At 37.6% G+C, this 24240-nt stretch overlaps 1 protein-coding gene across 2 annotated transcripts; it reads left to right on the forward strand.

Annotated features, from left to right (window-relative positions):
• The first annotated feature begins 247 nt into the window (after positions 1–247).
• On the forward strand, positions 248–24195 carry LOC127260252 (GPI ethanolamine phosphate transferase 2). 2 transcript variants are annotated; one of them, XM_051287961.1, is made up of 17 exons: positions 248–739; positions 853–949; positions 1178–1222; positions 1302–1469; positions 1569–1653; positions 1762–1868; positions 2610–2690; positions 4410–4462; positions 4542–4635; positions 11111–11245; positions 20986–21082; positions 21423–21630; positions 21721–21814; positions 21913–22899; positions 23100–23192; positions 23378–23661; positions 23735–24195. In XM_051287961.1, exons 1-17 carry the CDS (start codon positions 603–605, stop codon positions 23895–23897), a joined length of 2928 nt encoding a protein of 975 aa, XP_051143918.1. In that variant the 5' UTR covers positions 248–602; the 3' UTR covers positions 23898–24195. The 2 variants fall into 2 exon arrangements, with proteins under 2 accessions (XP_051143918.1, XP_051143920.1); XM_051287963.1 differs by lacking the exon at positions 248–739 and having other exon boundaries at positions 854–962.
• Positions 24196–24240: the final 45 nt, after the last annotated feature.

Below are 24240 nucleotides of genomic sequence, written 5' to 3' on the forward strand. Positions count from 1 at the left end.
TATTATTATTATTAAGGGTAAATTAGTAATATTAATATTAAAACTGCTTCTGCGATGGGACGGAGGGAATATTATTCATTTAAAAAGTTTTGTTAATGAAAATTATAATTTTAATATGAAATTTACCATCTTTTAATTTAAACATATTATGTAAATTAAATTCGAGTTGACGCTATTAGCAAAATATCAGCTTAAAATTGAATACATCAATCCATAGTCATGTCACTAATTTTTTAACCCGTCTATATCTGACGCTGATTCATTTGCCGCCGCTACTCATACCCACAGACGATACCAAACCCTTTTCCCCATTCTTTCTTCTTTATTTTACACCTACGCTGTTCCGCCGGTCGCCCATATCTCCGATTTGTTTCACCCTTCTGCATTCATTTCCTTCTTCGTGGTGAAGTATATTTCTTTGCCCTCTTCCTTTCCCATCTTCTTCTGCCTCCAGCTGCTGATCCCGCCGGTGGTTGCCTTCGGCCGGCAAAAAACTAAAATAGAAGTAAAAGTAAAAAAATTGGCGTTTTGCTTTTCTTGGTGGCAGATTCAGATAAATTCATCTTGACGACATTAGAAGCATTAGCATATTGAGGAGTCAGATGCAGACCAATCACAGCTCGTTACCATGCACGAAGCTTGCTTTGTTCGCATTCTCGGCAGTGTTAATACAAACAATTGGCGTTTCGGTTTTCTTGGTGGGATTCTTCCCCGTGACGCCAACGCTCTCGGGCATGAGGTTGGTCCTATCGTTCCTATACGGTTCTTATACTCTCTTCAAAGTTTTATTTTATTTTATTTTTTTCTTATGGAAATGCTTCACTGAGAATGTCTCTTATTGCTTTGTTTAAGCGGTTTGGAGAGCTTTTATCCCCCGGGCTTTGATTTGACTGGATTAGGTCAAAACATTTCAACATTGAGTCCTCAAGAGCTCAAATCTTCATACCAGGTCTCCATTTGTTGTATGTTCTTTACCTAGTTTTTGTTTTGTGATAGGGTTCCCCTGGCGTCGTTGTTGGTGGAATGATACTTGAAAAACTCATATATTTAATCTAGATGATTTTTTCCCCGTGAAATGCCTTTCACCCACAGTAATGGCAATCAGTAAGATATGCTTAGACAGATATATGTTGAGCTTCTGCAACAATCTCATGTGCCTTACTAGTGGTGAATGCAGGAACTCTCAGGTGTTCCTCCACTATATGATAGGTTGATATTCATGGTATGTAAAGTTTCAACTTGTTAAAAAGAAATGGTTCTTTCAAAATATTTGTTTCTAAAATTTTTGTGATATAATCTAGGTTGTCGATGGTCTTCCAGCTGAACTTGTTCTTGGGAAGAATGGGAAGCCTCCTGCAAAGACTTTTAGGGCTGCTATGCCTTATACCCAATCATTATTGGCTGAAGGTTTGGCAATTGGGTATCATGCTAAGGCGGCACCGCCAACTGTGACAATGCCTCGCTTAAAGGTAACCAATTATCATTTTTAATCCCTTTGGCATTCAGTACCTGACAGGTGAAGCATTTCTGTGCGTAAACCCTGAAGTATCTTTAATGGCTACAAGCAGGCCATGGTTTCTGGGGCTATTGGGGGATTTCTTGATGTTGCTTTTAATTTCAACACGCAAGCCTTTTTGGATGATAACCTTGTTGGTTAGTTTCTTTATAAGGAATACTTACATATACATTTATATACTTTTCTGAAGAAGCTGCTGATTATGGGCCTCTGATGTTTTGGATCTCTAATCTGTCGTGTTACAGCTCAATTTTTCAAAATTGGCTGGAAAATGGTGATGCTTGGTGATGAAACATGGCTTAAGTTGTTTCCGGACATGTTTGCCAGACATGATGGAGTTAGCAGCTTCTTTGTAAGCCATCTACCTTTGGAATGCTTTTTAATAGTAGTTTTATTTTAGTATTAGTTTTAGGAAATTAGGAGACTGATGTGACAACTGACAACTAAGGGTGTGTTTATTTTGTAGGATAAAATTATAATCCCTAATGTTATTTGAATAAATTATATAATCATGAGACTAATTAATACTATGTTTACTTTGTTTGATTAAATATAGGATAATGTATATTTTTTGTATAAATTTTACTTTTGGATAAATTACTAGGGTTTGTCATCCTTGATTAGTGTATTATGATGACGAACTTTAATCAATCCCAAGCTTTAATTACCCCAAGTAAACACACCGTACGTTTACAAATTTGTTTCTGTCATAAATGAACCTGATTTATCTTTCTTTTTCTTGTGCTATGCATTTATTGTATGTAATTTACATGGTTATCTAATGTATTTGTGACATAATGAAAATAATGACAGTCTATTGCATTACTGAACTTGGTGAATTCGTAATTTTAAAAAATAAGGATATTGTTGGTACATTTGGTAGAATCCTCATATGACTTCAGACTGAAAAAACCTCTGTAGTTAACATACTTGGCTGTTTGCAAGCTGATTTCATTCCATTATGTAGTGAACTGTAAGTTCCGTTGAATGCTTAACTTACTTTGTCATTTCAATTTTCAATCTGGATTGATTTTGACATATAGAAATCAGGTAATATTATTTCAGTTTGTCTTGGTGAGTTCTTACTACACAGGTTAAAGATACCATCCAAGTGGATTTCAATGTTTCTAGACATTTGGAAATGGAGCTTAGCAATACTGATTGGGATCTTCTGGTAAATGCTAGAGCTTGCAACTTCAGTGCTCAGCATATTGTCATTGAATAAATTGATTGCCAATACTCCGTTTTCTATTTGCTTAATGTTATATCTGCGGCATTGTTGAAGATGTAGTTTGTATATTTAACTGAGATTTGTTGCTGTTTGGGCCATTATTTTATCTATTTGATGCATTCGATATAAGAAAATGGAGTAGCAGATACTGAAAGTTTAATGTTTTATTGATGATATAATTGTTGCCAATCCCCTGTTCAACTGGATTTTGATTTCTTGAACTACTCCATTTATTCATCTGTTTATTGCTATTATGGATTAAAATATATTCTTCTTTCTATTCTTACTTTTGGTTTGTTTGTTTAGTATTTTGGTTTGAGATATAATTTTTTATGTGAGGTATAGGGAATTGTGTTATGTTGAATGTTGATTTTTTGGTGAGATGATAAAAAATATATATTATATCTATTGAGAATTGTGTAGAAAAAATTATGTTGGAAGAACAAACCCTTTGTTTCTACTTTTACTTTCTTAGTTCAGAGAACATTAAACAATAATTCTAACTGACCATAACAGTGATTGATTAAAAATTACAAGGTATGTTTGGTTGTAACTTTGAGAGTTGAGTTAGGGCTGGGCTATTTTACTATTTTTTTAATAAATCTAGATATATGTATAATATTAAATGTGTATATTAAAGTTTGTTTCGTTGTATTTAAAGTTTAGTTTAAATTGTACTTTAATGTGATATTTTATGAGAGAATAATAATTTAAAAACACAATCAAACAAATCTATTTTTTAAAATAAATAATTAAAATTTATTATTTTCATATTATTTATATATAAAAAAATTAAATAAGGGTCCCTTTTTCATTTTTGTTGTCCGGGGCCCATAAAAACTCGGTATAGCCCTAAGTTCATTTGGGGTTTTGAATAATATAACTTCAAATTGGAATAGTTGTTTTGGTGTGATATAATAAGGTATTGATATGTTGTTTTGAATATTGAATTAATTTTCAGTAGAATATAAAGGGGTTGTTTGTTTAGTGTTTTGGTTTGATGTATATTTTTTTATGTGATGTATAGAGAATTGCGTAACTAATATAACAAAATACTACCTTCGTCCGGCTCTAAGGGTCCCATTTACTTTTTGCGTGTTGATATTTGAATATTAATTATTATATAAAAACGTAGTACAAATTATGAAATATTACAAAAATACTTCAATTAGTGTCTTATAATACTAATAGAAGGACATTTGTAAAAAAAATTATACAAATATTAAGATATTTTTAATGTTAAGTACAATGACGCAAAAGGTAGATGTGACCCTTAGAGGCAGACTGAGGAAGTAATATTTTATATCGAATGTTGATTTTTTGTGAGATGATAAGGTATAATATTATATATATTATAAATCGTGTCGAGAACATGGTGGAAGAACACACCCAAAAAATAAATAATAGGTGTTTACGGCACATTTAGCAATACATAGATTTGCAATGCTTGTGCTCCATCATATTTAAGCTTAAAAACTTTGGGTAATGAGGCTATTTACTGGACCATTGAATCAAAGGGCCCTTTTTATAGTTATATGAATAGAATCATAATTGGGAAAAGTACTTTTCAATTATGTGACAATAGCAATTACTAGATAATGAAAGAATCATCTCTTTTGCTGGTACAATATCATGCCCTATATAATTTTCTGTCCACTACAGATTCTTCATTATCTTGGATTGGATCATGTTGGACATATTGGTGGACGAAACAGGTAATGCATTTTATCATTTTTTTATGCATGTTTCTATAGTTCAGGATGCTAGGCAACTCAATTATTTTTATTGCACTAGCATCTTGATGGGCCCAAAACTCATGGAGATGGATGAAGTGATTAGAAGGATTCATTCAACTATAACAAATGAAGTTGATCAAAGGACGCTTTTGGTTCGTGCTGCTTTATTCTCATCAGTTGGAAGTTCTGGTGCACAACTATTATTGTTCTGCATGTATAATTGGTTGTCATTAATGTTGCGTAAGCTGTTTGAGCATGTTTTTGTCTTAAGTTCCATTTGATGGATTCTCAAGTATTATAAACGGTCCTTATATTTCACTTTACATATTTGTTTTCAAGAAAGCAGCAGTTTACTATGTTGAGGATTTCTGGAAGAAACTTAGGGTGTGCTTGTTTGGGGTTTGGATTTTAAGTTGAGATTTGAATAGTAAAAATTTTGAATTTGTATAGTTGTATGATGTGATATAAATAGGTGTTGATGTGATGTTTTGAATGTAAAATTGATTTTTAGTATAATATAAAAAATGAAAAATAGGTGTTTGATTTGATGTTTTTTGGGGGAAAAAATTGGGATGAATAGCGGATTTAATCCAATCCCCTAAACAAACACACCGGTATTATACAGAATGAACATCTTATTTATGGGTCACGTGAACTTGTTTGTAGACGTTGATAGTTGTGTTGGATGAAACTGGGTTCATCCAATGATACGAAGTAAAATATAAATCTTTATTGAATAGAGAAAATAGAAAACAACGAAATGTCTTCATTCCCAACTAAAAGGTTGATTCCCAAAACCCTAGATGCCCCAAGATTTAGGACTTTTAACATAACTTCTTATTGGGCCCTAATGGCCCAATAATCTTGTTATTAGACTTAATAATATAATTAAATATAAAATCCAAAATACTCAAATAATTAAAGTGCTACTATTAACCCAAAGTGGGTTGCTTCTCTCCGGATCCGCCGCGAGTAAACCACTGGCGGTCGATCCTCCTGACGCTGCCAAAGTTCGTTGGTGTCAATTGCCTCCCCGTGAAAGACACCTTGCTTTGCTCAAATAATGGTATTTCGCAAGTCTCCAAGTTGTCCAGAAGCTCCCCTTCAATCGGATGATCTCCCACAACTTGCTTCAACAATGACACATGAAAAACCGGGTGCACATGGCTGTGTGGTGGTAACCGTAAGCGGTATGCCACCTTGCCAATCCTCTTTTTCCACCTCAAATGGACCATAAAACTTCGGGGTAACTTGTGTGAACTTCGGTCTGCTTGAATAGAAAGCTGTCTGTACCGTTTACCTTGGCCCCCACAAAAGATTCCACATCCCGCCGATGCTTATTAGCTTGCTTCACCATACGTTGTTGTGCTTGGGATAAATGATAAGCCAAAACTCGTAGCTCAGAATTTTTGCCACTGAATTCACTTGGCATTCTTTTGGAAGAAAACGTTGGAGCCCCGGGGGTGGCCGCCCATATACCACCTCAAAGGGGGTGATCTTTGAAGCACTTTGATGAGCCGTGTTGTAATTGTATTCCGCCCAAGGAAGGCATCCCACCCCATTTATGCGGCTACTCGGAAGCAAAACAACGAAAATGTCTCAAAAACCCTATTAAGCACCTCCATTTGTCCATCCGTTTCCGGGTGGTAAGACGAGCTAAGTTTAAGAGCCGTCCCTTGCAAACGAAAAAACTCTTGCCAAAAGTTACTTAAGAATAAAGAGTCACGATCCAAAACAATCGATTTTGGCACCCCATGCAGTCGCACAATTTCTCGTACAAATATGTCGGCAACTTTCTTTGCAGACAAGGACCTACGAAGCTCAATGAAATGACCAAATTTTGAGAGCCTGTCCACCACCATAAGAATCACCGTATACCCCTGAGAGCGGGGAAGTCCCGTGATAAAATCCATCGAACCAAACGGAAGACGGAATAGAGAAGGGTTGTATCAGGCCTGCTAGAGACATCGCCTCATATTTCGATCTTTGACATACCAAACAGGCCCGGACATACTCTTGCACTGTTTTATACATTCCCCGTCAATATAAGGCAACAGCCAGCCCCCGATAAGTACGATAAGTGCTCGCATGCCTTCCTTGCGGTGTATCATGGAATTCCTGCAACAACTCAGGAATCCAACTTGAGCCTTGTGCGATGACTAAGCGGCCTCGATAGTATAATGTTCCTCCTAACAATTCATAGCCTGGGTGAGCCGAGGAGTCGACCTTTAGTTCTTCAATAGTTGCGAGCAGAAAAGGACTTGATGTTTGTTCCCGTGCCAATTCCTCAAATTCCGGCCACACAACCGAAGGCAAAATTGACTAGGTGGAGCCTGTCTCTCCTTCTTCACCATCCATATCGTACTATATCCGAGACAATGCATCCGCCGCCGAGTTGACCCGAACGGGCTTGTACACCACTTCAAAGTTATATCCCAACAATTTTGCCATCCAAATTTGTTGTCCAGGGGTCATAATCTTTTGGGAGAACAAGTGCTTTAAACTATGGTGATCTGTGCGAACCGTGAAGCGCTGTCCCAACAAGTATGGTCGCCAATGTTGCACTGCAAGTACCAGTGCCATCAACTCACGCTCGTATGCTGATTTGGTCAGGGTACGGTTTGCCATTTCCTTACTAAAGAAAGCTAAGGGGCGCTCATCTTGCATCAATACTGCCCCTACACCAGTGCCGGACGCATCACACTTCACAGCAAAAGGCTTTTGGAAATTAGGCATCGCAAGAACTTGGGCGGTTGTTAAGGCCTTCTTCAATCGGTCAAAGGCAAGTTGTGCTTCTGAAGACCATGAAAATTTTCCTGTCAAGTCTTTTTTCAACAATTGTGTTAGAGGTCTTGCAAGAGTCCTATATCCACGTATAAACCTCCTATAGTATCCTGTCAAGCCCAAGAAATCACGAACTCCTCGCGCCGAAGTTGGAGTAGGCCATGTCTCAACTGCATGCACCTTTCCCGGGTCCATAGCTACCCCCGCAGCGGAAACGACATGATCTAAATACTCTACTTCCACACATCCAAATGAACACTTTTTCCTGTTCGCGGTGAATTGATTCTTCTGTAAAAGCTCCATCACATGCATCAAATGCCTTATGTGTTTATCCTACATACGGCTATACACCAATATGTCATAAAAAAAACAAGTACAAACTTACACAGTTACGGCCGACTGGAATGTTGCCGGTGCGTTAGTAAGTCCGAAGGGCATGATGCCCCATAGACAAACCAAGGAGAGGAAACAACCTTATCTTGATCCTAAACTCCACGAGCAGAGAATGCTGTGAGGATCATCTGTTGGACCATTTATTAAGTAGCGAAAGACTGATTTGTGCCAGCAATTGTGGTTGTAGAATTGATAGTTGTAGGATCTGAGATAGCAACCTCTAAAGCTTGGCCTGATCCTCTAAAGCTTCACCTTGTCAGTTTTTTGGGTGTGTAGGACATTGCTTGATAATGTGTCCATTTTGTTTACAATCATTGCAGAGATTCTTATCACAATTGTGGGCACTATGCCCGAACTCCTTGCAACTATAGAACTGCATTTGTCCATTTCTACGCTTTTTCCCTTAAGCAATGCAACATTTCAAACCTTAGATGACTTCTTGAAAAAGCCTAGAACAGCTTGTGTAGCTATTCTTTGTTCTTCACACAAGAATTCACCAACACATATATCTAAGGAAGAGAGGATTTCTATTCTGTAATCCAGCCAGTGCAGCTTCAAATTCTAGCACTAGTTTCATCAAGAGCTGATCATTCCTACTATTGTCTTGAATGGCTCGAAGGCTGGCTAAGGCCGCTTTAGGTACCTTGGAATTTAGATAATACTATAATATTCGTTCCGTGGATTAATAAATTCAGAATAATACTACTCAATGGAGAGATTATCTTGACTGAAGTTACCAATCTCAAGTTCTAGTTTGAATCATCTTGCAATATTGTAGATTTTCCCACATTTCCTTATGTTGAGATATATTTTAAATAGATATTTTGGTTGATATTGTTTAGATTTGACGTAATACCCGTAAAATAATCGCCGGAAGTTTGCCTGAGTCGGACAAATTTTATTTTGGGTCTAATTTATTTTGGGCTTTTAGTGTTAAAAAATTAAGGAATTGGGTTTAAATTAGGAATAAAAATTGAGTTTGGATCAATTTGGGCCCAAGTAGGGTAAAATAAATAATAAAGGCCTTAGTCTTTTATGTTTAATAAAGAATTAAAAAAAATAAAAATAGAAAGGCAGCACCCTCCCACCAGCGCAGCTCAGCACCCCTTTCTTCCTTGGAATTCTTCTTCTCCAAAACTCTTTCTTCTCTTGGATTTTTCTCGTAAGATAAGTGGGATTAATCTTAGATAGATGATATGTTCTAATTTCCCCTTTCTTTCTTGGAATTCTTCTTCTCCAAAACTCTTCTCCTCTTGGATTTTTCTCATAAGGTAAGTGGGATTAATCTTAGATAGGTGATATGTTCTAATTTCTAGCCCTTCTATTGATATTTTTCAAAATTATTTTCAAATGGGTTTGCCCTAAAAGTTTTAGGTTTTGTCAATTTCTTCTAAAAAGTTAATTATAATGTCCCCTAAGATTTTTTGTGAAGATTATTATATTATTTTAAATTGAAAATCCTTCTATTGATATTTTTCAAAATTATTTTCAAATGGGTTTGCCCTAAAAGTGTTAGGTTTTGTCAATTTCTTCTAGAAAGTTGATTATAATGTCCCCTAAGATTTTTGTGAAGATTATTATATTATTTTAAATTGAAAATCGTAGAATTTGTAGAATGGGTTTGAAACCCTAGTTTTGCCCTAACCGAGTTATGGTTTTTTTTAGGAAAAGATTTATGCCTATTGGGATGGACATATTATTCGAATGTTTGTTTGGCGAAATAAAGCGAAATTGTAATGAACTTGCTGGATTCTAATATTTCACTTTTTGGTTGGTTAAATGTTGGCAATTGGAATATTTTGAGTTTAAAGCTCTTTTTTTTTAAAACTTACCTAAGTATTGAGTCAAATTGGTAATTAAAACTACCCGTCGAGTCCGATCAACTTGTCGATTATTTGGATATTAAAGCATAGCCTTCCACCTATGTGCTTTGCAAACACGTAAAGGTATACTGGTATTTTAGGATAACTAGCTAACCTTGAACTAGAATCCGAATGGGCTAGGTCAAGGGATCGAGATGACGGGTTCTCTTTTTGGGTGATTCCGAGGTGTCTGTCATTCACGATGAAAAGGTCTTTGAACCGTCATCCGTGATGGAGGGATGGATTGCGTACAATCCCCTCTGGGTATGTTAGATTGGAGACTAGAGGGTTGTGGGCCGTTTGGCGCCCCTTGCAAACTAATAAATAAATTAACTTATGTGTATATTTGGAATTCGAACACTTATGTACATATTGTGGAGTTTTCCTTGAGGGTTGTGACCCTATGCTTGTTATGTGTAACTATATGACGTATCATACGAAGTAATAAGGTTGGAAAACCGGGTCGAGCCGGCCTTGATTAAGGCCTAATGGAGTTTTTTTCGTGATGTGCTCAGTACTATTATTTGAAAATGAAAAGGAGATATAAGGGAGGCGCTAAAGGACTCGTGTGTGTGAGTTTACCTTATGTGATATGCGTCATCTTATTCAAATTATCTTCTTCAAATGATTTTGTGACATTATATCGTATTAATTTATCTTTCATTAATTGCGCTTACTCAACCGTTGTATTGACCCGCTTTCTACAAACTTTTTTGTAGGTAATGGTGTTTCCGTTATACTTAAATGATGCATTCACGTCATATGTTCATCGGGGGAACTATAACTACTTTATCTCTTAAAATGCTTTTGAAATTCATTAATTATGTTTAAGAAATAATGCCTTTTGAACTATTTCCAACTTATGCTTTTGACTCGAACTTTATTTATTTAAATGATAAGCCAGTGCGCTTTAATTCTAAATCTCTAAATAGTTGTTTTGTAATGGTTATTTTAGCCTTAGCGCTACAACATAGGACTCGTTGGTTGATGAACGAGCCTTTCGATGTGGCGTGGCGGTGACACTCCGGTTTGAGTCGGCCGGGGTGTTACATTTGATAATTATTATTTAAGCATATCTGTTATATTAGGTTATTATTTAGGCATATATGTTAGATTAAGTTATTTGAATTTTTTTCTTTTGTATAAGGTCTATAAATATAGGTCATAGTTTCATTATTAACAAACATCTCAAAAATTTCTCCCAAAATGTGACACTTTAGTTGTACTAAAGGAACGTAAATTATTCACAATATGAGTTTCAATAGAACCTAAAATGCAAGAGATGATTCGAGCATCCTTTTCCTCCCATCGATTATGTTCTGTACCTTTTTTAGCAACACGAGTAGACCCGTCAATGTGATTCCAAAGCTCCTTCCCTTTCAGATACATTTTGAACTAATATTCGCATCCTATTAGTGCTTGCTAATTTCAATTTATTTTTATTTTTATTTTTGTGCGTAGTTTTAATTTTGATATTTTGTCTTGATCATTACTGCTGCAAAAGTAGTACACAATTCATGCCTCAATTCAGTACATGCTTTGGCTCATAATGCTAATACTGAAAATCTGTCTTGTGTTTATATTTCAGATGGTAGTTAGTGATCATGGCATGACTGAAGGTGGTAATCATGGCGGCTCTTCCTATGAGGAAACAGATTCTTTGGCTCTTTTTGTCAGTGCAGAGAAATTTGCTGACTGCAGAAATAGTGAAGAAGCTTATCAGGTGCTTTGATTTCATCATTTGGGCTATCATCAGTATTGCTCTATGCATTTGTATGTTCTTTTAGTGCAATTATACTCTGTTAGATTTATTAGATTCATATCTATATCTTTATTTATATTCATATCCATATCTATAATTTAGTTAGTTGTTAGTTAAGATTCTCTAAATGTAATACCCCGTAAAAATAATCGTCGGAAGTTTGCCGGAACTTTCCGGAATCTGATGCTGGAGTCGGACAATTTTATTTTGGGATTATTTGTTTTGGGCTTTTGGTGTAAGAAATGAGGTAATTAGATTAAATTAAAAGTGACTAGAGTGTTTGGACCATTTTGGGCCCAAGGGAATTAAAAAAATAGATTCAGGCCCAAGTCTATTATGTTTATTAAAAGAAAAAAAAATAAAAATAAGAGAGGCTGAAAAGGAAGCCTCTCCGGCCGCCACCAGAGCCCCTTAGAATTCTTCTTCTCCTAAACTTCCTTTTGGTCTCTTCTGTTAAGGTAAGTGTGATTAATCTTAATGATATGTTCTAATCCTTAAATCCCTTTTCTTGATATTTTTCAAAATTATTTTCAAATGCGCTTGCTGTAAAAGTGTTAGGTTTTGATAAGTTCTTCTAGAAAGTTGACTATAACGTCGTCCCCTAGGGCTTATGTGAAGATTATTATAGTATTTTAAGTTGAAAATCGTAGAATTTGTGGAATGGGTTTGAAACTCTAGTTTTGCCCTAACCTAGTTATGGTTTCTCGGAATAAAGATTTATGATTATGTTTAAATATTATGATTTTTTTTTTGAGTTAGCTTATGCCTAACGAGATAGGCATATTATTCAAATGTTTATTTGACAAATAGAGTGAGACTATAATGAACTTGTTGGATTCTAAGTACTCTGCTTTTTGTTTGGTTGGCTAAATCTTGGCAATTGAAACAGTTTGAGTTTAAAGCTCTCTTTTTAATTTGCGTAATAGCATTTGAGTATTGGGTCTAATTGGTAATTGAAACCACCTGTCGAGTCCCATCAACTCGTCAATTGTTTGGATGATAAGACATAGCCTTCCACCTCTGTGCCTTGCAAACATGTGAAGGTATACCATATTTTAGGATAACTAGCTAACCTCGAACTAGAACCCGAATGGGTTAGGCCGAGGGATTGAGATGCCGGGTTCCATTTTTGGGTGATTCCTAGGTGCCTATCATTCCCGATGAAAAGGTCTTTAGACCGTCATTCGTGATGGAGGGATGGATTGGGTACAATCCTTTTTTGGTATGTTATATTGGAGACTAGAGGGTTGTGGGCCGTTTGGTGCATCTCGCAAACTAATAAATAAATTGACTTATGTATATTTGGGCTTCGAACCCTTATGTACATATCGTGGAGCTTTTCTTGAGGGTCGTAACCTTATGCTTGTTATGTGTAACTATGTGATGTGTTATACGAAGTAATAAGGTTGGAAAACCTGTCGAGCCGGCCCTAATTAAGGCCTAGCGGATTTTCCTTCGTGATGTGTTCATCACAATTACTTGAGAATAAAAAGGAGATATAAGGGAGGCGCTGTGAGTTATCCTTATGTGATATATGACATTCTATTCAAATTATCTTCTTCAAATGATTTTGTGGCATTTACACGTGAATCATGACTTATACCGTATTAATTTATCTTCGATTAATTGCGCTTATTCAATCGTCGTGATGACCCTAATTCTACAAACTTTTTGTAGGTGATGGTATTTTCATTATACCTAAATGATGCATCAACGTCATATGATCCATTGGGGGAACTATAACTACTTTATCTTATAGAATGCTTTTGAAATTCATTATTACTGTTTAAGAACCAATGCCTTTTGAACTATTTCTAACTTATGTTTTTGACTCGAACTCTACTTATTTAAATGATAAGCCGATGCGCTATAATTTTACATCTCTATTTAGTTGTTTGTATTTATTATTTTAGCCTTAGCGCCACATTGATGAATAAGTCTTCCCGTGTGGCGTGGCGGTGACACTCCGGTTTGAGCCGACCGGGGTGTTACAGTAGGTATCAGAGCCTAGGATAAAGGCTCATGCTTCTTGGTTAATGAAACTTTAGGATTTCGAAATTTCTAGAATCAATTAGATCATGAGTTTAGTCGGGTTTGGGTGCATTCATGGTATGCATTGCATTTTATGTTTATTCCGTGTGTTTATGTGCATTGGTTATGCTATTTGATTAGTTTGAACTTGTTAAGTCTAGTCTCGATTAGCTAGAGTTTATTAAGTCTAGTCTTGATTAGCAGATGCCCCCGAGGCGTGCTCAGCCTCCTATGTCACTTGAGTCCGATGAAGAGGTTGAGAGTAGGCAATCCAAAAACCCTGAGCCTCTAGTTTAGAATCCCGTTCGACCTTCAGACCTAATATTGAAGATCTTTCATCAGTTTATGGAACAGTTCGCTCAGCAGCCCCGGAGTGCTATGAATGCAGTATTACATCATAGTCCTCCTACTTTCACTGGTCAATTAGACCCAACTATGTTTGGAGAATGGTTGGATCGTTTAGAGACGATATTTGAGGTGGTGAGATGCCCAGAAGAAGAGAAGACTATAATAGCCGCGTATTACTTAGAAAGATCGGCCAATAAGTGGTGGAATAATGAGAAGTCTTCCAGGAGCAACTTGGTTGGATTACCGTGGGAGGCCCTTTAAAGGGATGATAAGGGTGCGGTTTTATCCCCGCACCTTCAGAGTGCAAAAGAGGATGAGTTTAGTGCCTTGGTGCAAGGTAATATGACGGTGGAGGAGTACTTCACGCGTTTTAATGAGTTGGCTGCCTATGCTCTGGATTTGACTGCGAATGATCGATGCAAGTTGACGAGGTTTGTTGGCGGGCTAAACCGAGACGTTCAACGGTTCATGGCTGGTTTCAGTGAGACGACCCTTCATGAGGCATACGAGAAGGCGGCTAACATTTATCAGGCAAATCGGATATCATATGATGAGCGGATGGATAGAATCCGCAGGGTAGATAGAGGAAAAGGGAAGGTGAAAGAAGGGTTGAAGAACCATCAACGAGAGGATTAATCGGAGAGGTTCTCGGGTACGCCTTATGCATTTCGCCCTGAATTCACTCATGGGAATTCGAGTGACAGTCATGGCGGTTTGACTGTTTGTAGCCGATATGAAAAGTCTCATCCGGGAGTTCGTTGTGATGGCTAGTCCGTCACTTGCTATTACTGCCATGAGCCTGGACATGTCAAGAGGTTTTGTTCTAAGTTAGTTGGAGCTTCGAATGCGATTAAGAGGACTCCGGTTCCTCAGCCGCAAGGTTGTATGCCACCAGTGGCACCTCAGCGTGCGAGAGAAGGTGGAAGGAGTGGCCAGAGAGGTCACATCAATGTCATGACGAGAGGACAAGCTCTGGAGAACCAGGGAGACATCCTGACCGGTACGTTCTTGGTGAATTCTTTGGTTGTAGTTATTCTCTTTGATTTCGGTGCATCCCTTTCTTTCATATCGAGTAGATCTGCTAAGAAGTAAGAACCTAGAATTAGATTCTCGAACAGAGGTTTCGGCAGAGATTAGACTACCTTCAGGAGAGCTAGTGACTCGTAATTGTCTTTACGTAGGAGTGTATCATATGATTGGAGACAAAGAATTTCCTGCTAACCTTTTGAAACTTAAATTGGCAGAGTTATTTGAGGTAGCTCCAAGCGTGCAGATCGAAAAAATGAGGTAATTAGATTAAATTAAAAGTGATTAGAGTGTTTTGACCGTTTTGAGCCCAAGGGAATTAAGAAAATAGGTTTAGGCCCAAGTCTATTTTGTTTATTAAAAGAAAAAAAAAATAATAAGAGAGGCTGAACAGGAAGCCTCTCCGGCCGCCGCCAAGGCCTTTTGTTCCTCCTTGGAATTCTTCTTCTCCTAAACTCTTCGTTTTGGTCTCTTCTGTTCAGGTAAGTGTTATTAATCTTAGATAAATGATATGTTCTAATCCCTAGATCCCTTTTGTTGATATTTTTCAAAGTTATTTTCAAATAAGTTTGCCGTAAAAGTGTTAGGTTTTACTAATTTCGTTTAGAAAGTTGATTATAACGTCCCCTAGGGCTTATGTGAAGATTATTATAGTATTTTAAGTTGAAAATCGTAGAATTTGTGGAATAGGTTTGAAACTCTAGTTTTGCCCTAACCTAGTTATGGTTTTTTGGAAAAAGATTTATGATTATGTTTGAATATTATGATTTTTTTGGAGTTAGCTTATTCCTATTAAGATGGACATATTATTCAAATGTTTATTTGGCGAAATTAAGTGAGACTATAATGAACTTGTTGGATTCTAAATACTCTACTTTTTGTTTGGTTGGCTAAATCTTGGCAATTGGAACAGTTTGATTTTAAAGCTCTTTTTTGAATTTGCCTAATAGCATTTGAGTATTGCGTCAAATTGGTAATTGAAACTATCCGTCGAGTCCGATCAACTCGTCGATTGTTTGGATGATAAGACATAGCCTTTCACCTCTGTGCCTTGCAAACACGTGAGGGTATACCGGTATTTTAGGATAACTAGCTAACCTCGAACTAAAACCCGAATGGGCTAGGGCGAGGAATCGAGATGGCGGGTTCCATTTTTGGGTGATTCCAAGGTGTTTATCATTCACGATGAATTTTTCTTGAGGGTTGTGACCCTATGCTTGTTATGTGTAACTATATGACGTGTCATACGATGTAATCAGGTTGGAAAACCAGGTCGAGCGGCCCTAATTAAAGCCTTGCGGAGTTTCCATGTGATGTGTTCATCACAATTACTTGAGAATAAAAAAGAGATATAAGGGAGACGCTAAAAGACTTGTATGTGAGAGTTATCCTTGTGTTATATGTGATATTCTATTCAAATTATCTTCTTAAAATAATTGTGGCATTTATACGTGAATCATGACTTATACCGTATTAATTTATCTTCGATTAATTGCGCTTACTCAACTGTCGTGTTGACCCTCATTCTACAAACTTTTTGTAGGTGATGGTGTTTTCGTTATACCTAAGTGATACATCCACGTCATATGATCCATTGGAGGAACTAAAACTACTTTTATCTTCTAGAATGTTTTTGAAATTAATTATTATTGTTTAAAAACCAATGCCTTTTGAAGTATTTCCAACTTATATTTTTTACTCGAACTTCACTTATTTAAATGATAAGACGGTGCGTTTTAATTTTAAATCTCTATTTAGTTGTTTTTATCATTATTTTAGCCTTAGCGCTATAACGTAAGGCTCATTGGCTGATGAATGAGCCTTCCGGTGTGGCGTGACGGTGACACTCCGGTTTGAGCCGACCGGGGTGTTACACTAAATGTATGTATTCTTCTTTTTTTCTTTTGGAATAATATAACAATGTTTCCCCTTCTTTATTTCTCTACATAGTATTAGAGCCAAATTGAAACTATCCATCGAGTTCGATTAACTCGTCGATTGTTTGGGATGATAAAGCGTAGTTTTCGATCTTCGTTCCTTGCAAACACGTGAGGCTATATCGGTATTTTAGGATAACTAGCTAACCTCGAACTAGAATTCGAATGGGCTAGATCAGGGAATCGAGATGACGGGTTCCCTTTTGGGTGATTCCAAAGTGCCTGTCATTCACGATAAAATGGTCTTTAGGACGATCTTTTTGCATTAAGACTACACCCACTCCGGTGCCTGATGCATCACATTCGATAACAAAGTGGCTCCGTCAATGCTTTTGTGAGCACCCTCTTGAGGGAGGTAAAGGCAATCTCCGCCTCGTTCGTCCATTCAAATACCGAGGCTGCTTCCTTCTTCAACAAACTGGTGAGTGGTTTTGCAATTATACCATAATTCTTGATGAATCGCCAGTAATAGCCTGTCAAGCCCAAGCACCTGCGCACCTCCCGCACATAGACCGTGGCTGAGGCCACTCCACCACTGTATTAACTTTTTTGGATCCATCTTCATGACTGTTGTTGATATGACGTGACCCAAATATTCAACCTCGAGCCAACCAAAGGAACACTTCTTTTTGTTAGTCTTGAACAAATTTTGTTGCAGTACCCTTAGGATTTGTTCCAGGTGCCCCTGATGTTCTGTTAAGTTTCGGCTATAGATTAAGATATCATCAAAGAACACAAGAACAAACCTACGTAGGAAGGATTGAAATAAGTCGTTCATAGTAGACTGAAAAGTCGCCGGATGTTTGTAAGCCCAAAGGGCATTACGAAGAATTTGTAATGACCACTATGGGTTCGAAAGGCTGTCTTGGCTACTATCTTTTTCCACTATCCGGACCAGCTCGCACCCCTGCAAGTTCATCGAGCATCTCTTGAATGATTGAAATTGGATATCTATCTGGAATTGTCACCTTATTCAATTCTCTATGATCCACGCAAAATCGTCAACTTTGATCTTCTTTTTCACTAGTAGCACTGGGTTAAAGAATGGGCTTGAATTTCGCCGAATAATTCCTGCTAGTAGCATATCTGCCACTAGTTTTTTGATTTCATCCTTCAGTACATGACCATACCGGTAAGGGCGGACCGATACAGGGCTGTTCCAGATGTCAATATGATGCGATGGTCTGTATGGTGCCGAAGCAGTAGGCCCTCAAGCTCTCCAAATACCTCATTCAATTGTCGTAGCACCTGCTGGACTCCCCCTCCATTGATATGTGTAGCCGGGGGCATTCCTCCTCCAACATCACTGCCCAAAAATCCCCATCCCGGGTGCGACGTAATGTACATAGGCCAACCGACGCCTTACTCATTGCCGGGTCTCCCCGCAAGATCACCTGATTATCCTTCCACTTGAACGACATAGTCATCGCCTCCCAATTCGTTCGAACCCTGCCTAACGTGGCTAGCCATACTACACCTAAAATGATGTCAAAACCACCCAAGGGAAAGATATAAAAGTCAGTTTTTACCTCGCATGCCTTCAGCGAAATTAATAGTCCTCTGCACAGTCCCTCTGAATTTTGACGCCTCCCATCACCCAATTGAACCCCAAACTTGCATGTTGCCTTCGGAATTAAGCTGAGGGTTGACATCAAGGCTGCTGAAATAAAGTTGTGGCTTGCCCCACTCTCGATTAGCACCGTTACGTTATGACCCATAGGGTGTGTTTGTTTGGGGGTTTGGATTTTGAGTTGGGATTTGAATAGTAAAAATTTTGAATTCAAATAGTTGTGTGATGTGATATAAATAGGTGTTGATGTGATGTTTTGAATGTAAAATTGATTTTTAGCATAATGTATAAAATGAAAAATAGGTGTTTAATTTGATGTTTTGGGGGGGAAAAAATAGGATGAATAGTGAAAATGAAATCCAATTCCCCAAACAAACACACCCATAGTAGTTCCTTGAAGCCGCATAGTGCGCGGACTCGAGAATCCTGCCATGGAATAAGCTGGTAAGGTTACTTCCTCACTTTGTTCTTCCTATTGTTGTGCATCCTCGAGCGGGGCTGTGGATTTCAATAAATTGACATCGAACAATTCGTACTCTTCTATCATCATCACTCGTAGTTGTTTCAGTGGACAATCATGGCCTGGCGTATAAGGCCTTTAGCTTGGAGATCAGAAAATCCTTGTGAAGAGAGGCGAGTGAATCGAGCTTGATTCGCAGATTTTCCTGTTCCCATCAATCGAGGCGCTCCTGAACGATCGAATGGTCGAGCATGAGCACTGTTTCCTACAGAACTCTGACTTCTAGTAACTCCTTGCACAGAAACTCCTGCCGTCCCACCTAGCCTACTGTAGGTGTTAGGGCGACCCATTATGTTATTTCTGCCACGTTCAACTCGCCCCCCGGCTTGCACAATTAAATTGTCTTCGACATCCCGCGCTAGTTCTATGGCAGCCTCCTAATTGATTGGGTGTAGAAGTCGCAGGGAACTACGAATGGTGTCTCGCAATCCTTTCATGAAATAGCCCAAGTAGTGGGCATCGCCTAGTCCAGGAACTTGACTCGCTAGTTGGACAAAGAGCGTGACATACTTTTCGATACTCCCTGTTTGTTTTTGTTGGCAAGCTGCTCGTAAGGACTCCTTTTAAACTGTGTCAAAGCGATCCGTAAGAGCTTGTGACAGTTCCTCCCATGTAATGTTAGGCTTTCGAGAATGCATCCAAGAGAACCAATACAAGGCAGCACCCTCCATAGCCACCAAAGCCGACGGCACTTTCAAATCAGGTCGGGTTTGATGAATTTCCAAGTGTTGGTTGGCTCGGGCCAACCAACCTATCGGATCGGTCCCTTCAAAAGCTGGCAATGCTAGGGTTGGCGTAACCTGGCCTTGATAGTGATCTGGTTGATCCACCACAAGAGGTTTATTTGAATTTTCCCCTTTTTCCATGGTCTTCTCTGGTGATTTCGATGGTAGTGGATGAGCCGCTAACATTGACTGTGCCAATTTATCCGGCGTCGCAGTAATAGAATTCAATTTCACATTCGTAGCTTGCAATTCTCCTCTTAGATCAGCCTGATCAAGCTCTAATTTCTCCATTTGTTGATCGATGGTGGATCGGGTCATGGTGATGCCGACCGCGGTATGGGATCCAGCAGAGCAGACCAAATTGGTAGATTAATTTTTTGAGAAATCTGAAATTACTGTTTTATTCCAGCCTATGGCTCAAATCTCATGTCAATCTTCCCCTCTCCTCTATCACAATACATATATATATATATATATTAATATTAGATCTTCCTTTTCCAATCTTCCTTCATCAATGTTATTTATAATCTAATCCCCTAGTTATTTCTTCATCAATGCTTATTGATTACTTAGACTTATTTAAGCCCCTAAATCTCTCTAAGGGTAATAAAGAGAGCAATTAAGGCTTTAAGATGATTCAGGTCCTAAATTAATTTCGTTGGCGTCAGCGGTACACCGGCAAACGACGGAGGGGTTCTCCACGTTGCAGATCCAGCTCATTGTCTTCTTGCAGTCCTTGTCTATTTACTTGTTCTCTATCATTTCCCCCACTTATTTCTCTACATACTCCCTTCTCTTTTTTTTTTTTTCCAAATGAAGGCATAGTCTACGATTTATCCCATCAAAGCTGTGTGCCATTTGAATGCATTTGTTTTGGCTTGCAACTTACCTTTGTCTTCTGTAAGGACAACTACTTAATAGATATTATATGCTGTCAGCTTACTTTTTACTTAATATGCATTTAGTACTGGGAACATTAATCAAAAGATTTAAATATTTTCTACTGTTGATCGCATTCTTATGAATTTGTAGTTGTTTGGTTGGTATATGCCTCTGACTCTACATATCTGCATGTACATCTTCTTTTATCATCCTAATTTTGATGTCTTTTTTTTTTATGTAAATTTAAACCTTCCAGTACATTGATGGTCATTGGCGTCTGCAGTTTATTGCAGTTGGCTGCTGCCTCCATGTTCCTCCAACTAACTCTGATCGGGAATGAGAAGGCTAAAATTGTCATGTCTATTGACCAATATCCCAGTCAAACCTTAGACTACTTGTTTAGAAACTTCTCTTCTCATTTGGCCTTTTTAATGAAATCATTTTCCTTTATAATATTGGCCAAGAATGACAACGCTTCATGTCCATTGATGATTGACCAATATACTTATCAAACCTTATACAATTTCCTTAAGTGCATATTGAAACCTTCACCATGTATATATATATATATATATATTATTGAACTTATTTTCCTTGTTATATTTAATGATGGAAAGTTCAAAATCAGTTTAAACAACTTTTTGACTTATTCTGGTTTCTAGGTGGATATTACTCCGACACTTTCTCTCCTATTTGGCGTGCCAATTCCCAAAAACAACATTGGCATGGTGATGTCAGAAGTTTTTTCATCTCTAGAAGGTTAATTATATATGGAGTTATATTCATGATATTCTTCTATGTCTATCCCTACCTCTTGTGCAAGTGTTTGTTTTTGGCAATTTTTATATTGATGAATTTCACTTTGATACAGTACATTCATTGTATATATATATATATATCACTTAGATTATGACAATGCACATTAGATTGAAGTTTTACATGTATTGCTGATATTAAAAGCCAACTGCTTCCTGTCTACCGAGAAAGAAAATTTACTATCCTTGCAATAAAAGGATTCCCATCATGTTGCCTAATTGATAGTGAGCAACAATTTTATTGTTGTTGAAATGCATAATGTTGTATTTTGCTCATAAAGCAGATGGACAGCTGCTGAGGATACTGGAGCTGAATTCTTGGCAACTGCTATTGCTGCTTCGGACACAACTGGATGAATTTGAATGTGGGAGATCCTCATGTGAACCTGGAAGTGGAGCACGAAAAAGTGACGGTGGTGCGGAAATATTTTGTTGCTTGTATCTAGATGCTGCCACTGTTCATGAATCCTGGAAGTCAAAGAATTCCTCGAGGTTGTTAATCTTCTTTATCACTCATCAAATTTGCAAAAATTACCAGAGAAGGAATACTTATGCATTTTGAGTTCTTGATCTATTGAATAGATCTTCTGATGGAGACCATTTCAAGAGCACGGTTTCAGCATACCAAAATTTCCTTAGGCCTGCCAGCCAGTGGTTATCAAGCAGATCAACTAATGTATGTGTATATTGTCATTCAATATATGATTGTTTTATAATTGTCATAAAAGAGAAATAACACTTCACCGTCTTTGTTCTCATCTGGACCGTACACAGAAACCCATTGCGATGCTTCTATTTGGAATTGTCGCAATGTTTGTGTCCTGTTTGGGGCTAATATACCTCCTTTCCTTCCTCGCGCAAGAAGTTCACTTAATGGAAAGTCGTCACCTCTCTCATAACAACAACAGCACTATGCAGTGGCATATGGAGGATATCTTTTGCGTGGCTGTAATAATAATCCTTGTTTTAAGTATGGCTTCAACTTCTATGATTGAGGAAGAACAATACATTTGGCATTTTATGACGTCTTCATTGTATTTCATACTACTCAGAAAAACAATATGTTCCATTGCAAATGGTGGTGCACTCAACTCGACTGTGGAACAAACGGATAGAAGATCTCGTTATGTATATTTGATCGTTGCAGTTCTCATATCTGGCAGGGTACTTAGAGGCTGGCATCAAGGTGGTGTCAACTGGACTTATCTTCCTGATATTTCAAAATTGCTCGAGCAGGCAGGACCTACCCTTACAAAGTCCCTGCAGGTGCTATCCATTATTCTTGTTTTTGTTTTCTGTGTAGCTGCTCTTCTGACTTTGCATTTCAAGAGAAAAGCAGTGGTCCTCCTAGCGCTGTTTTACTTGTTTCCTACGCTGATGATTCTGAGATGGACTATGAAATTTCATGATAACACACTCACGTCATTGAGTATTGGCAGTACTACAATGATACAAATCATTTATGCACTTATCGGAAGTTCTACTGTGGGGATTCTTGTTGCCACACCATGGTTGATGCCTTTCCGGAATCTTGAAGCCAGTCTAGTTGACTTCAACTTATCCAGTGACCTGTTATGCGGGTTTAGAGATTCTCTTTATTTGATTGGCTGGAGTTGTGTATTCTCATGGTGTCTACTCCAGATGCTGCTGCAGCAACCAATAAATTCAATACCTGGGTGTTTAATCCTGGTCGAAATCCTTGCCAGCATCTGCTGTTTTTCTGATGGGGACGACTACCTATGTATCAAACAGTGGGTTAAGGTGCATTCAACTACCAATATTGCTGACATTTACTTAGTTGTTTTGGCTGAAGATCAATTCCTGAAATTAAATTTGCAGAAAGTCAGATCCAGTCCCTTGTATTGTATTCATTCTTCTATATCATTAAAACAGATGGTTTTACAGGTTTTGTTTTTATCTGGTTTGGTAATAACTACTATTCCGGGTGATGTCTGTTTTAGGTTGCTGCACTATACTATTTGGGAATGGCAGGGCATTATGGACTTGGAAATACCAACACTCTTGCTACCATTGATGTTGCTGGGGCTTTCATGGTATGTGTAGTCTAGTCTTCTAGTCTTAATTTGTTTGTACCAATATGTTGTTAATATTTTAGTTTCTCTGTAATACTTGTTCCAATCGATTATTATAACATTCTACTCACACACACACACATATATATATATACATATATATATGATTCTCCCACAAATTCTCTTGTCTTCTCTTCTCATCTCAGGGTGTTTCAAGCCACTCGACTATTATTTCCGGCATTTTAATGTTCATGATCACATATGCTTCCCCAATGCTGGCGCTCGTCAGCATGTTGATGAATATTTCCAGGAGGGATATACTGTCAAATCCCCAAGATAGTATTAATAATTACGGACGTGTTATGAAGTCAACCCTTGGCTATCCTTGTCTGGTTTTGCTCATCTTGAACTCCATTATTCTTCTTGCATATGCAATCATGCTCCTTATAATGCGGAACCATTTGTTCATTTGGAGTGTCTTCTCTCCAAAGTAAGGCATGATACCTAGATAGATTTCATATTGTGCTGTGAAGTAAGTACTAACTTCAATAATTCATTTATAGGTATTTGTATGTTTGTGCGACCACAGTTTGCGTATACGTGGGTGTGCTACTCATAGCCTTGTGTGGAACTTACACATGCGTAGTTTTCACCATTCGAACAAGGCTTGCGGCCGCTTGCTGGTTTAACAAAACAACTCCAACTCCAACTGCAATTCAAGGTTAGTTCTGCAATAAATAATTATTCATTTATTGGTTTTTTTTCAAACATTGCTTCGTTAATTAACTGAGCTGAGTTCCAGCAATACTCGACATCTTATAAAGCCAAACCCCGCTGTATTACTCCATCGCATTTGCAAGTTTAACACTTTTGTACTTTGATTACTTTTTATTTCAGCTTTTTACTGTATAGGTTAGGTTTTTCGTAAAAATATATTATTATTATTAGTTTTATAAGAGTGTCTAAGCTATTATTTAAATCAAAAGCTAAAACTAAAACACAAGGAGACAAATTGTTGAATGCTGATTGATTTTGGATTTCATGTGATTTTAATTTCCATTATTTAAAA

This window comes from Andrographis paniculata, unplaced genomic scaffold (genome assembly GCF_009805555.1).
Source record: "Andrographis paniculata isolate CXL003 unplaced genomic scaffold, ASM980555v1 Contig61END, whole genome shotgun sequence".
Lineage (NCBI taxonomy): Eukaryota > Viridiplantae > Streptophyta > Magnoliopsida > Lamiales > Acanthaceae > Andrographis > Andrographis paniculata.